This window comes from Hemiscyllium ocellatum, chromosome 14 (genome assembly GCF_020745735.1).
Source record: "Hemiscyllium ocellatum isolate sHemOce1 chromosome 14, sHemOce1.pat.X.cur, whole genome shotgun sequence".
Taxonomy (NCBI): domain Eukaryota; kingdom Metazoa; phylum Chordata; class Chondrichthyes; order Orectolobiformes; family Hemiscylliidae; genus Hemiscyllium; species Hemiscyllium ocellatum.
In genome coordinates, this window is record NC_083414.1 from 15,026,347 (window position 1) to 15,042,282 (window position 15,936).

General features: G+C 42.8%; 1 protein-coding gene across 2 annotated transcripts in view; it reads right to left on the reverse strand.

Annotated features, from left to right (window-relative positions):
* LOC132822256 (macrophage-stimulating protein receptor-like) overlaps nt 1-15,936 on the reverse strand; it is a 133,600-nt gene that overhangs the window by 19,868 nt on the left and 97,796 nt on the right. For both annotated transcript variants that reach the window (XM_060835390.1, XM_060835391.1), the window contains exons 9-14: nt 14,183-14,353; nt 11,110-11,203; nt 9,292-9,510; nt 7,958-8,101; nt 7,176-7,332; nt 1,238-1,330 (exon numbers count right to left, since the gene is read on the reverse strand). In XM_060835390.1, the coding sequence (XP_060691373.1) occupies nt 1,238-1,330; nt 7,176-7,332; nt 7,958-8,101; nt 9,292-9,510; nt 11,110-11,203; nt 14,183-14,353 (878 nt within the window). The remainder of the gene's footprint in view (nt 1-1,237; nt 1,331-7,175; nt 7,333-7,957; nt 8,102-9,291; nt 9,511-11,109; nt 11,204-14,182; nt 14,354-15,936) is intronic.

Genomic DNA, 15,936 nt, shown 5'->3' on the forward strand with positions numbered 1-15,936 from the left:
TCAGTTACCAATAAAAGCAAACACAGTCTCTGGGTGTTTTCCATAGGGGCCTACGCAGGAATGGAAAAAGCACACTACATAACAAATTCTTCACTTTCAACAGCTACATCAGTTACGATCAGTCAGAAATACCATTAAAGCTCAGAAAAACTGGGTGTAAACAGCCAGATACAAATGTCTTTCACGTGCCATGAGCAGGTACAGAAAATAAACACAAAGGTTAATGGAATGATGGCCATAATACCAAAGGGACTGGGATAAAAGGCTGCACAAAATCTTATTTTAGATCTTAACTGGAGTATTATGAACCGTTCTAGACACCACATCTTAAGAAGGATGTATTGACTACAAAGGGAGTGCACCACAGGTTGACAAGAATAATGCATGGACACCAAGGGTTTAAAGATGAAGAGAGATTACACATATTAGGGTGTTATTTCGTAAAGGCTTAAGGATTCATTTGATCCAGGTTTGCAAGACTTTGAGGGGAATTCCTGTGGTAGATAGAGAGAAACTATTTGCTCTATTGGAGTCTAGGACAAGGTACGAGAAAGTGAGGACTGCAGATGCTGGAGATCAGAGCTGAAAATGTGTTGCTGGAAAAGCGCAGCAGATCAGGCAGCATCCAAGGAGCAGGAGAGTCAACATTTCAGGCATGATTCCTGAAGAAGGGCTCATGCCTGAAACGCGACTCTCCTGCTCCTTGGATGCTGCCTGACCTGCTGCGCTTTTTTAGGACAAGGTCCTCCAAATATAAGAGGTAAATGTTTTAGGAGTGAATTTAGGGAACACGCACAGAGTGATGACATTTTATAACTCTCTCCTACAAATGGTAGTTGATGGAAGATCAATTGTAACTTGTGAATACAACAGCAATATAATTTCACTAAGCATTAATCATGGCTCTCTCAAATAAGATAACGTAAAAACATTATTTTAAAAATTTCATCTGGGCACCAATCTCACTAGATCTGCAGGGAGAACCTAATTGATATCGGTAAACTGAACACATAATAACCATGGGTTGAAGTACTCATGTCCTTCCATCGACAACCACAGAGTCAAACCTCAACAAGTGCCAGTCCTTAAATTTAAAATGGCGCTGCTTTGTTTAAAGAAAAACAACTTTCTCTTGAAGAACGAGACTTCCTTGCACTTAACAAAGGAATGTTAAAGTAAAATTGCTGACGGGAAACAGATTTTGTGGCATTAGAAGCTGAATTTATACTGGACTCACGAGAATCCCTGTAGTCGCTGGGAGCAGGTGGGACTGCATTGAGAGATATCATATTCACCGATGCCTCCAAACGGTTCAGTAAGTCTGCATGATCTGGAAGACAAGATAGCATTTTTGTCAGCTGGCTTAAAACTTCATACTAAAAGCTTATTTGAACCAAACACAAAGCATTATAATTAAATAATATACCTAGCAAAGATATGTGTATATTAAGGGTTGGTTCACTTTCAGCAAATGGATATCTCACATCACTTTACACCGGATAATCTTGAATGCCGGTAATCAAATGACCTTTCTGCCACGATTCAGAGGGTGCAGTCTCTTCTGGTTGAAGCCAGCATTTGTGGCCTATCCCTAATTGCCTTTGAGGAGATCATGGCAAGTCACATTTTTGAATCACTGAAGTCCATGGGGGTCAGGCCTTCCAGGATTTTGACCCAGTGACAGGAAATGAATGGTGGTGAAGTTTCAAGTCAGGATGTTGAGTGGGATCAAAGGGAAACTTGCAGGCAGTGATGTTTCTATGCATCTGCTCCCCATGTCTTTCTAGATGGTAGAGATCATGGGATTGGAAGGTACTGCTGAAGGAGCTTCAGAGAGTTGTTGCAGTGCAATGTAGCTTGTACACACCACTGCCACTGGTGAATGTTTAAAGTTGTGGACTGGGCATCAAACAAATAGAATTACTACACTGCAGAAAGGGGCCAATCAGCCCATTGAGTCTACATCACCCCAGATCCATTCCCAACATAACCCTGCATAGCTAACCCACCCATCCCTGGACACTATGGAATGCTTTTTTAAAAATATAAGCACAACTAATCCTCCTAACCTGAACATTTTTCAGCACTGAGAGGAAACCCACACAGACATGGGGAGAACATGCAAACTTCACACAGACAGACAGTCATCCAAGGCTGGAACCCTAGAGCTGTGAGGCAGCAACACTAACCCTGGGCTGCTTTGTTCCAATAGCACTGAATTTCTCCACTATTGTTAGAACGGCACCCATCCAGGCAAGTGGAGTCTTTTCCATCCTTGGAACCCCTAGAGTGTGGAAACAGGCCACTGAGCCCAACATTTTCACACCAACTCTCTCCACAGCATCCCACCCAGACCCATCCTCATCTGTGTAACCCTGCGTTTCTCCATGGCTAACCCACCTAACCTACACATCCCTGGATACTGTGGGTAATTCAGCACGGTCAATCCACCTAACCTGCACATCTTTGACTGTGGGAGGAAACCAGACCACCCAGCAGAAACCCATATAGACACAGGGAGAACATGCAAACTTCACACAGACACATACCTATGGGAAGAATCAAACCCAGGTCCCTAGTGCCATGAGGCAGCAATGCTAACTACTGAGCCACTGTGCCACCCTGGCCCATTCTGTGTAGTTGATGCTGTTGGGTATAAGGAGATTATAGTGATAAAATGCCTCCCAGTGAATTCAGCATCCATAATCATTCAGGTGGATTATCGGTGTGGGCCAAAACATGGTTTCTGAGTCTAGTACCAGAATTGGATTTAACAGTGCAAAACACCCCATGTGCCCAAACTAGCAGATATAAGATTTTAGCTGAACGGAGAAAATTGAGAATCCAAAGGATCATGGGGAGAGAACAAAAAGAACTTTCATTTGCAGATCGCCTTTCACATCGAAAAGGGATGGTTTGTTTGCCTTCAGCAGGGTATCTTTAACTGATGTGGCAATGCTTATGTTATCCCATGTAACAGAAGAAACTGGGAAATATACAACTATTATCTTCACAGGTGCATTCACATCAGGGCTAACGTTAAGCTGCTCAGTTAGAAAGAGGAACATGCTTCCAATGGTATGTCATGTTCAAGTGGTCTGAGCTAAGATAGATCTTTATACCCACAGGTCTGATCATATCACAATCATGTCTCTTAAAAATATACTGATAGTAAGAATTTGCACAATATCCCCATTTTATTTAACCAAAGATAGTGAATTATCTCAAAAAACAACATGGTTGTACATCACATGTTGTCAATTCAATAATTATACAAACAGGTTAAAAAATGTAGAAGATTTACAATTTAAACTCCAAAGTTAAGTTTGTTTTGGGAGGTCTAACAGCTCATCCTGATTTGGTGAGCCACACATGTCTGGAAATATTTGCATAGTTCTCTGTTGCACTTGACTATCTTGTCACTTAACATCAACCCACAATTATCACCAGAGCTTTCATTCCTAATTGCTCTGTGCATGACTAGTATGTTATGCATCGGTCTGAGCTGGTTTTGCTTCCTACTCATTACAGCACCGTGATCAGTAATGACTTTGCATAGATCTAGATTGATTGCATATTTTAGAAAACTTTGCTTATATTCGAGACTTTGCATGCAATTTAGGGGAGGTTCTGGCATTGTGCCAATACTATGAGCCAATAACCAAAAGCTCCTGGCTAATGTCATGGCGACAAAACAAAGAACTGCAGATGCTGAAGATTTGAGACAAAAACAGAAATTGCTGGAAAACACAGTGCGTCTGGCAGCATCTGAAGAGAAAGTAGAGTTAATGTTTTAAATCCAGTGAGCCTTCTTCAGAATGGCTTCAGACTGTTGTGGGGAAATGGATTAAATCACAATGGCAGTTAGTGAAATTGGAACTGTGCACTGTGAGACTGTTTCTTACAAGTTGTATTATGGAGTGCCACTTTGACTTGATTTGAACTATTACTGTCACATGTACCTGGGTACAGTGAAAAGCTGTGTTTTGCGTACAGTACAGGCAGAACATACCATGCAAAGTGCATTAGGGTAATAGAACAGACCAGGGAATACAATGTTACAGCTGCGGAGAAAGGGCACAAAGAGCGAGATCAACATTAAATTTAAAAAATAAACCTGAAAGAACTATTAATACTGTAAATCAGAAACAAAAGCCGAAGTTGCTGGAAAAGCTCAGCTCCTCACAACTGACAGTAGCTCGGAAAATTTTGGTTTATACATGAGAAAGGGTCACCGGATCCAAAATGTTAAGTCTGACTTCTTTTTACAGATGCTGCCAGACCTGCTGAGCTTTTCCAGCAACTTCTGTTTTTGTTTCTGATTTAAGTTTAAAATCTGAGGTCCATTCAGAATTCTGCTAACAGCGGGGGAAGAACCTGTTCTTGAATCTGTTGCTGCGTGTGTTTAAGTTTTTGTATCTTCTGCCCGTCAGAAGAGTTTGGACGAGATTATAAATCAAGGTGGGAGGGAGCTTTGATTACTTTGGGTGCCTTCGCGGGGCAGTGAGAAGTGTAGATGGAGTCAATGGATGGGAGATTGGCTTGCGTAACGGACTGGGCTGTGTTCACAACTTTCTGTAGTTTCTTGTGGTTCTGGCCAAAGCAATTGCTGTACCAAGCTGTGATGCATCCATTCAGAATGCTTTCCATGATGCGTACATAAAAATTGGTAAGAGTCTTTACGGACATGCCGAATTTCCTGAGCTTCTGAGCAAGTAGAAATGTTGTCGTGCTTTCTTGACCGGAGCATCAACATGGGGTGGACCAGAACAGATTGTTGGCGAGCTGAGGTCGATGCCTTTCAGGATACATAATGGCAATGTGTGGGCGGCACGGTGGCTCAGTGGTTAGCACTGCTGACTCACGGTACCAGGTTCGATTCCAGCCTCGGGTGACTGTCTGTGTGGAGTTTGCACATTCTCCCCGTGTCTGCGTGGGTTTCCTCTGGGTGCTCTGGTTTCCTCCCACAGTCCAAAGATGTGCAAGTCAAATGAATTGGCCATGTTAAATTGCCCATAGTGTTAGGTGCATTAGTCAGAGGGATATGGGTCTGGGTGGGTAATTCTTTGCAGGGTCGGTGTGGACTGGTTGGGCCAAAGGGCCTGTTTCCACACTGTAGGGAATCTAATTTAATATGTTGGCATTAGCTCCTAAGCCTTGCCCTTTCAGGAGTTATGATACTAACAGTTGCAAAAGCTTCTGATTGCCATAAATTGTTGACATGGCGCATGAGTTAACAATACGGAGAGCTTGACCACCTTGTGAAAATTGCCTTTTATTTGATTGGCTCTGACCCTCATTGATGCGTTTGCATTTACACACCTTCTGAGCATTTTTTCTTACTGCCAGATGGTGGTGTTGTGTTGGCTTGTTGGTAACTTGTTTTTCATTCTGGCATCTGGCTCAGCTTTTCAGAAACTGATTTCCTGCACTTCTGTAACCTATGTCCCCTGGTGCCAGATGTTGGGAAAATCTTGACAACATTTGGGTAGGTACATCAAACTCTATCTGTCGCGGAGTTTGCTGGGTTGGAGAGCTTTGCTGTTCTTCGCAACAGTGTTTGATGCACTCAAAGCACATGATTGCTGTTGACCTGCCATTATGGCTTCATACTTGTGCCCATGCTCAAGCAATGAGTCAATGCTATGGCTCCTTTCCTTTCCCAGGAGATCCTTCCTGAAGGCTTTATTGAGTGTTCGGGTGATGACTAACTCAACGTCAATTGCACTTTGGCAAAACCACACTCGCGTCTTTTGCTGCAGCACCTTCTGACAAACTGGTCAGTAGACTATTGGAGTTGCTGTCTGTATGACTTAGGTTGGACTCTGTTAGACCTGAAATTAATTCTTAACAAGCTATTAAGTACATTCTGGAGATCAGAAATGCTAATTCTGCAAATTTGATGCTAATTAATTGCAAGCAGGATTTTTACAGCTCCTTTCTTGGGATCAACTATTGCTCGATCTATGGAAGGAACTCTACTCATTGTTTAAGCAGTAGTGTGGTAAAGGAATCATTGAATGCTCAGTTCATGATTAACTTTATGCTTTCCAATTCTGTGTTTTTTGAAGTAGAGTGCAGTGCTCAATCATTTCTTTTACATTTTTTTCTTTTCCTCTTTCTTCTTGTTTTCTTTTATACTTCTTGTTGTTACTGTTTTATTCACCTAGGTCCGTTCCAGAGTGCTGTTTTAAAGAGTAGTCTTGTATTCAAAATTGCAGATTTCAGCCAATAGATATTGTCTGCACCAAATAAGGAGGGATGACATCATACCGGCTTCCCTCCCCTTTTATGCCAGTTTGAAGAAAAATAGTGAAGCAAACTCTTGCCATAGGTAAGTCTTCTTAGAGCTAAATATATTTTTGAGTATCTTTTAGCTGTGCTTTCTTTCAGGAGGGGTTTGTAACTATGCTTTCAGGGCCAGACTGCTGCTACTTTTTAACTTTTCTTAAAATTTCATGCAAAGGGTGGTGTGTGTATGAAATGAGCTGCTAGAGGCAGTGGTGGAGGCTGGTATAATTGCAACATTTAAAAGGCATCTGGATGGGTATATAATTAGGAAGGGGTTTGAGGGACAAGTGCTGGATAATGGGACTAGATTAGATTGGGATATCTGGTCAGCATGGATGAGTTGGACTGAAGGGTCTGTTTCCTTGCTGTCCTTCTCTATGACTCGATGACTCTATCAGAACATCGGGCTGGAAGTTCATTTCATTTTGAAGGGGAGAGGAAAGGAAGTAAAGTAATCATTGCCTCAGCTCAAGTCTGTAACCTTCAGCCTTTTGTTTCTACATTAGAGGATTCATATAGATTTCTAGTATTTAGAAGGAATGTAGATTGTAATTGAAAAGCCTTGGGCCTGCTCTGCCATTCAACAGAATCACGGTTTATCCAACATTCCTGACGACCACTTTCCTGCCCTTCGATACAACGCTATAAAGTGAGGTCAGCTTTTTTCCACTGTGGATTTTGTTTCATTCTGTCAGCTCACCTCCCCCCCACCCTTGCCCTCACCACTCCCTGTTTCCCAAACTGTTTGTTCTTTCTTTCCCTCCATGTGTTGGCTTGGATGATGAGACTTGCCGGTACTGGAATAGTACCGGCAAGTACCGGGATACCCCACTGGAATAGTTCTTCCAAGGACAGGAAAGGAGTAAAGAAAAAGGCAAAGTTACCTCTATTTTTCTTCCTGTATATCAACAGGATGGCCACAAAAATCAATGCCACCAACAAAATCACAATAATGCCAATGATAATTCCCAAAATGGTTCCAAGACTTTCTTCGACGTAGATGACGTACCCAATGTCCTTCTCCACATTATTCACCCAGAGCTAAGGGGACAAATGAGAGAAGAACAATGACATTTTTTTAATAAAAAGTCCTAACAGAAAATGTTATTAAGGACTAGATTTCCCACCCATTAGTTTGGGGCTGACAGTGGTGTAGTGATAATATCACTGGACCAGTAATCCAGAACCCCAGGCAAATGTTCTTGGGACAAGGTTTCATATCCTAACCAAGGTAAAATTTGAATCCATTCAATGAAAAAGCATATCTTCTTTGGTGAATTAGCTTAAATCTGTGACCTCTAGTTCTCGATGCTAGAGTGTGACACTAGGGGCATGGACAGAAATCACGGGTCCTGATGTGCCTTAGCACAGTGGGGACCCTATACCCACAGGCCCTGTTAATGGGCCTAATGTTCACCCCCTCTCCAGTGTCTCAGGTCCAGGCGGCACCCAACAGTGGGCATAGAGAAATGACAAACGAGATGTGTCACATTATGGTGGAGCAAGATGATACAACACATTGAGGCACGAGAGATAAATCCCTCTGTGACCTTCTGGGAATCATAACTACAAAGGTGTCCATGAAGAAAATGCTGCAAATCTCACAACAAAACAGCAGAAAATATAGCGAGAACATGTAGAGAGATAAATAGATCAATATGCCAACCTTGACTGGAAGCCCTTCACTTGGGATCCTTTCAGTTTCAACAGTGCAGGTGATCTCTTGCACTAGGATCTTTGGTTCACAAGTCATGTCTCCTACCAAAAGGGTCACATTCAGACAGTTCTTCAGATCGAACAACTTTGCATGCTGTCTCCATGGAAACAAAATGAAAATCATGTCAAAAAGAAGTTGATAAATAAACAGATTGCCTTCCAATCTTCTCCCCTACTTCCAGTAAAATGACTTTTCATGTAGAAACATAATGTTTTTTTTTCCCTCACCTTCAGCCCCATGTTTGAAATCATCAAATAGTGGCCTGTGATTTGCCTAATGCCCAACATGTCTCCTCGAGCAACTGTCCACTTAAGCACCCTTTACAGAATGGTTTCTTTAGAAAATGAAGGGGGATCCGATGGATGTGTTTAATATGGAGTGGCACAATGGAAGGCCAATCAGCCCATCAAGTCCAGACTGGCTCTCTGGAATAATCCAATCAGTCCCAATGCCCCCACTCCATTGTTACATTGCCTTTCCCTCACGTGTTTCGTCAAGTTCCCTTAGAAATGAACTTTTGAAAAGGTGATTAAAGGATTGGATGGAGTAGAGGGAGAGAGAAAAATTTACCTCTGGATATGGCATCTAGATAAAAGGGAGGGGCACATATAGTTTACGATCGAGCTGGGTAACTCAGGATGAATGTTAAATGGCTGGATTTATTTGAGTCACAACACGAATGGGAGTAGGACCTACAACCATCATGTCAGCAGTCTGTGTTAAAACAAATTAGTTGACTCCACCGTGGAACACCTCATTCCAGTCAGCAGCATCACATAGCATCATTCAACAAACGTTGCAAGCTTATTGAGCCTAACTTAATCACATGAAGATACTTGAAAAATAAACTGGGCATCCTTTTTCTCAGTGCAAGCTTTACTCCTTAGCTGGCAACGTTTCACCCACTGTGCAAGTTTCAACACTCTTGATATTCTCAGGATGCCAGCACCGGTCAACACCTACTGATGCAACAGTACCTGGTTTCCATGCACGGGTGCTAATGGTTGAGGGTCTCATCTGTACAGCTAAACCAATGTCAATGCTGAGACATCTGTCAGGCATTGCATAAGCAGCAACCTGAATAACCCCACATTTGGTTTATACATCAGTCCCTTTCAAGACATATTTCTTCTTGTTTCTTTCTTGTTCACAAATTGATGTGTAAATTTCAAAATAACGATTCCAAGAAAGCATCCCAATAATACAGAATTTTTAATCTACATGCAAATACCTCTCCCATTTTATAATGGGAGGTGAAAAGCCAGAAAAAAAGATCAACTCACTTTGAACTCAATTTCATCTTGGTCCTTGGTTAGCTTGTATATATAATGCTCATCATCAAATGGAAAGACCTCATAGTCTTCCTTGTACTCGACCTCAAATGTCTTCAGGTTCTGCACACCATCCATAATCACTGTGAGCTTTCCTTCCACTTCCTCATCCTCAATTGAAGGGGTTTCACACGTCATAGTCTCAGAAGACACTGGTGGCGGGTTACATAACTGCAGTCAGGAAGAAGGGTATTTAGGATTGCGCAAATTCTAATACATCCCACTGATTCACAGAGGAGGCTATAAGAGACCAAGAAAATGCTGGCTGGGAAAAGTCAAGATCCCCAATTCGGGGCCACAGAAGGAATGACAGAAAGATTTCTTTTCTCTTTTTCAAACCTTTATGGAAGAGAGACAGAGTAAGACAGACAGAGAAACAAAGCAATAATAAAGTGGAATGGAAAGAAATAATATCCGTCCATGTACACCACATCCATCTCATTGGCCTCATTGAGGAAGTTAGTTAAACATAATTAGCTTGTGACAAATCCATGATCAATTTCATAGAACATAGAACATAGAACAATACAGCACAGAACAGGCCCTTCGGCCCACGATGTTGTGCCGAACATCTATCCTAGATTAAGCACCCATCCATGTACCTATCCAATTGCCGCTTAAAGGTCGCCAATGATTCTGACTCTACCACTCCCACGGGCAGCACATTCCATGCCCCCACCACTCTCTGGGTAAAGAACCCACCCCTGACATCTCCCCTATACCTTCCACCCTTCACCTTAAATTTATGTCCCCTTGTAACACTCTGTTGTACCCGGGGAAAAAGTTTCTGACTGTCTACTCTATCTATTCCTCTGATCAGCTTATAAACCTCTATCAAGTCACCCCTCATCCTTCGCCGTTCCAACGAGAAAAGGCCGAGAACTCTAAACCTATCCTCGTACGACCTATTCTCCATTTCCTTAATAAATCAATAATTGTCAAAGTGACTGTTAATTTTGTCTCAAGGTATTGTTTTTGAAGGCTTTCCCACTGCTCATTGTGGGGTCAGTTGGCTGGATAGCTGGTTTGCAATGCAGAGTGATGGGGTTTAATTCCCACACCAGCTGAGGTTACCATGGAAGACACTCCTTTTCAGTTTCTCCCCTCATCTGAGGCATGGTGACCCTCAGGTTAAACCACTACCAGTTCTCTCTCTCTCTCTCTCTCTGTAATGAGTCTGGTAAGATTATGGTGACTTTACCTTTCCTCACCACCAAGGTTAAATCAACTGGCCTATCCTTGCTGAGCTCATCCTAGCATCCTTTGTTGAACAGGATATAATATTCACAATTCACCACTCTACTACCACCTCCCCTCATTATCCTTTGATGGACCTCATCCCAATCCTGTTGACTTTGCATTTTTAAATGTGCCTGCCTCTCTAATGGTGTTGCAATGTACTACAGCAACATGCACATCATAGTCTGGAGCTATGGAAGGTGACAGGCGAGACAGCAATTTTCTTTCCCTCATGCCGCTGACTAGAAATGACTTCTTGCTCTTACATGAGTTGGGAGGAATTGCAGTTTTGTTATGCAACCTGATTGGCCATATTACGATCACACATTCCTTGGCTACCAAGGCTTGGAGTGAGACTTCAACCCAAAGCTCTTGGTTCAGAGGCAGGAACACTACCCACTTCACCACAAGCCAACCAACCAATCAAATAAGTCCTCTTTGCTACCTTTTTTCAAATGAATTTTCAGCCGATCCAGTTTTGTGGGGAAGAACGTGAAGCCAAGATGAAACATTTTTAATTCAAAAACATACCTTTACAAATGTATCATTTTTGTCGTCGGTAAATACTAGTTTCGGTTGATAAACAGAGTTCAGATTGGTACCACTGATGGTGATGTTGAGGCCACTGCAGGAACAATGGAATAATAGATACGTGAAAGAGAGAGGGTCAGACTTGCAGACAGAGAGCCACAAACACACATACACACTCTGCACAGTCAACATTGGCAGGAGACTGAGTAACTTCTTTACTTCTCTGGGAAGTAATCAATTATCAGTCCAGACCACAAAGAGAAGATCATCACTGGGCACAGTGGGAAATTCTTCCACCCTGAGAAACACTTCAATAAAGGCCCAGACATAAGCAGTTCCTGCCTGTGTGTGAGTACGCTGAGGGTGTGCAAATACTGTTATTTGAAAAAATAACTTCAGTTTTCTGCACATCACCTCCTGGCAGAAGCCGAGGAAATGCGTGAGAAAGAGGATGTGATTTACACTGCAGCCATTGGGATTGCTGTGGGTGAGTATTTTGTTTTTAAATCTTGAGTTTAGAAACGTAGGAACAAGAGGAGAGCAGGGAATCATCGGGTCATAGAGAAATACAGCACGGAAACAGACCCTTTGCTCCAACTCGTTCATGATGACCAGATATTGCAACCTAATCTAGTCCCATTTGCCAGCACCAGGCCCATATCCCTCCAAACTCTTCCTATTCACATCCCCATCCAGATGTCTTTTAAATGCTGCAATTGTATTCGTCTTCACCACTTCATCTGGCAGCCCATTCCACACATGTACCACCTCTGCGTGAAAAAGTTGCCCCTTAGGTCTCTTTTATATCTTTCCTCTCTCAACCTAAACCTATGCCCTCTAGTTCTTGACTCCCCCACTCCAGGGAAAAGACTTTGTCTATTTACCCTATCCATGCCCCTCATGATTTTATAAGATAACCCCTCAGCCTCCGACGCTCCAGGGAAAACAGCCCCAGCCTGTTCAGCCTCTCCCTGTAGCTCAAATTCTCCAACACTGACAACATCCTTGTAAATCTTTTCTGAACCCTTTCAAGTTTCACAACATCCTTCTGATAGGAAGGAAACCAGAACTGCATGCAATATTCCAACAGTGGTCTAACCAATGTCCTGTACAGCTGTGACATGACCCCCCAACCCCTGTACTCAATACTCTAACCAATAAAGGAAAGCATACCAAACACCTTCTTTGCTATCCTATTTTCCTGCTGCTCCATTTTCAAGGAACAATGAACCTGCACTCCAAGGTCTCTATTCAGCAACACTCCCTAGGATCTTTATTAAGTGTGTAAGTCCTGCTAAGATTTGCTTTCCCAAAATGCAACACCTTGCATTTATTTAAATTAAACCCCACCTGCCACTCCTCAGCCCCCCGTCTGATCAAGATCCTGTTGTAATCTGAGGTAACTCTCTTCGCTGTCCACTACACCTTTAATTTTGGTGTCATCTGCAAACTTACTAACTCTCTCTCTTATGCTCACATCCAAATCATTTATATAAATGATGAAAAGTAGTGGACCCAGCAGCGATCCTTGTGGCACTCCACTGATCACAGGCCTCCAGTCTGAAAAACAACCCTCCACCACCACCCTCTGTCTTCTACCTTTGAGTCAGCCCTTGAACCTGTTCTGCATTCAATAGATTGTGGCTAATCTATGATTTAACTCCATCAAAAACTTCTATTTTTCTTGTACTTCTTTTACATTTGGCTCACAGAATGTACTAAACTCAGTTCTAAAATTAACAATTTACAAAAACACATGCTAAATTTTAAACTGCATCTCACAGTCCTAGACTCTCCAACAAGTGGAAAATAATTTTGTTCTATCTGCCTTATCAGTCAGACTGTCAGTTTTACCAGATTGTAAGAGCTTTGATGTTTCCTTTAGAAGTGCATTTCTAAGCTTTCCATTGCTATTACGCAGCTCCTGAGTTGTGGACATAGTGGATACTGGGTGAGTGGTTAGGGAGCATGTGACAGGGTGGGGGATGGGGCACGAGAACATCAGAAACAAAAGTAAGAGTTGACCTTTGAACCTACTTCCCTCATCAATAGAATCATGGCTGATCTTGATGAGACTTGAAGTCTACTTCCTTGCCCATAAAATCAAAAATCCGTCTGACTGAGTCACGTGTGTATTGAGTGATCTAGAATGACATGGTAGCTCAATTGTTACCTCTACTGCCTCATAGCACCAGGGATCCAAGTTCAATTCCACCCTTGGACAACTGTCTGTGTGGAGTTTGCACGTTCTCCTTCTATCTGTGCAGATTTCCTCAGGGTGCTCCAGTTTTCTCTCATGGTCCAAAGATGCGCAGGTTAGGTGGATTGGTGATGCTAAATTGTCCATAGTGTCCAGGGATGTTCAGGCTAGTGAACTATCCATGGGAAATGGAGAATTGACGTTTCGGGCATGAGCACTTCTTTAGAAATGTGGAGAGTTTGCCAAGCAAGCTAAGATAAAAGGTAGGGAGGAGGGACTTGGGGGAGGGGCGTTGGAAATGCGATAGGTGGAAGGAGGTTAAGGTGAGGGTCACAGGCCGGAGTGGGGGTGGGGGCGGAGAGGTCAGGAAGAAGATTGCAGGTTAGGAAGGTGGTGCTGAGTTCGAGGGTTGGGACTGAGACAAGGTGGGGGGAGGGGAAATGAGGAAACTGGAGAAATCTGAGTTCATCCCATGTGGTTGGAGGGTTCCTAGACGGAAGATGAGGTGCTCTTCCTCCAGCCGTCATGTTGCTATGGTCTGGCGATGGAGGAGTCCAAGGACCTGCATGTCCTTGGTGGAGTGGGATGGGGAGTTGAAGTGTTGAACCACGGGGTGGTTGGGTTGGTTGGTCCGGGTGTCGCAGAGGAAGTGCGGAATGTTTCAGAGAACACCTCTGGGACACCTAAGGGTCTTTTTCCCCTTAGAATTTCTCAGCTCTATCCATACTGACTCTACATCCCCTGATTCTAGGTCCCCCCACGCAAGGGACTGAATATCATCCCTTACCAACATGGCCACCCCACCCCCCTCTGCCCATCAGTCTGTCCTTACGATAGCACGTGTAGCCTTCAATATTCATTTCCCAGGCTTACCTCTGGGTGCTGCAGCTTGGGGAGATGCTGTTAATAACAGGGTTCTTTCGGTACTGGAACTTGAAGTTTCCCTTAGCTGTTACCTTCGCAGAGTCTATCACCACAACAGGAGGCTCTTCCTTCAACAAATCCATTTTTGGAGTTATGCATTCGATACAAGTGCTATTCTTGCTGGCAAACAAAGGTGTAAAAAGAAAATTAGGATGAGAAACATTGGACATTTTCCAAGATGTACTGATATCAGTAAAAGGCACTGAAGTGCTCAATGGACACAATAAATGGAGGATCACACGCAAGGGCTACTTCTGTTCCAGCGTTCTGTTCTACTTGAGAACTTAAACAACAGAGCAGGAAATATTACAGCTATCATTGCTACTCTGTTGTGAACTGAAGAGTACATGGAAAGATGACACTTTATCTTCTGCTATTTGCTGCCTTCTGCCATTCTGGAATCTAAATCACTTTCGTAAATTGGTCATTGTCAGTTGGAGTTGGACAGACCCTTGGAGAACCTCAGCAGGTTTGGCAGCATCTCTGGAGAGAAAGCAAGACTTGACATTTCCGGTCAGGTGACCCTTCTTCAGAACCCTGAACCCAGCATCCTTCTGAAGAAGGGTGACTGGACCCAAAACATAAACACTGCTTTCTCTCAACGTCCCTGTTGAGTTTCTTCAGAAATTTCTGGTTTTGTTTCAGATTTCAAGCATCCACAGTTCTTTGTTTTATTTATTATTATGGACAGGTTTTTATTAGGCAAGGGCAAAAAAAAGACTTATGGATAGAATTAAAATGTAGATCAGCCACAATTTAACTGAATGGCAGAACAGGTTGAGGGGCTGAGTGGCCTCTTCGTACATCCATGTCTCAAGTAATCTTTCATGGACACCTTCAACGTGAAGAACAAAGTGGTTTTCCCGTCAAGTTGGAACTCCTGAACCTCAGAAAACTTGAGTTCCAAATTCCATGAGAGAGGAGGTAACCAGCAACCTACTTACCCATTAATAATAAAACAAATAGGTGCATATTTGAACTGACAAAGATTATGTATGCTGACAGACAAGGTCTGCTTAAGGAAATCACAGAGAAATGTGGAGGGATGCTTCCCAGCAGACCAGCTGGAGTGGTGACTGACAGCTTTATAACGTGGTACGAAGCTTATTTTAGTGTGTGATGTCTTTGGCCCAACATTTATATACAAGATAGCGAAGTGTGAAGTGCTTTAAAACACAGAACAAAGAATATTCCAGTGCAGTACAGACCCTTCGGCCCTCGATGTTGTGCTGAGCTGTGGAACCAATCTGAAGCCCGTCTAACCTACACTATTCCATTTTCATCCACATGTCTATCCAATGACCATTTAACTGCCCTCAAAGTTGGCAAATAAAGATGCAAAGTTAAAACAAGACGTACTGGTCTCAGAAAATCTTTAAACTCTGTTGCTGATACTTCAAAGGTCTGGTTATTTGGTAGTTTTATAGGGCTGTAGCAACAACAATTTTCTTTTAAGAAAAGATTATGAATGGATGTTTTCTAAGCAGTGCCAGACAAGTTCATTACGAGCTTGACAATTTTTTTCGTTCAAAGAACCATTTGCAAATGTAAAGTGGAATGAAATAATTAACTATCTGACCATAAGACATAGGAGTGGAAGTAAGCCCAATCGGCCCATCGAGTCCACTCCGCCATTCAATCATGGCTGATGGGCATTTCAACTCCACTTACCCGCATTCTCCCCATAGCCCTTAATTGCTCGA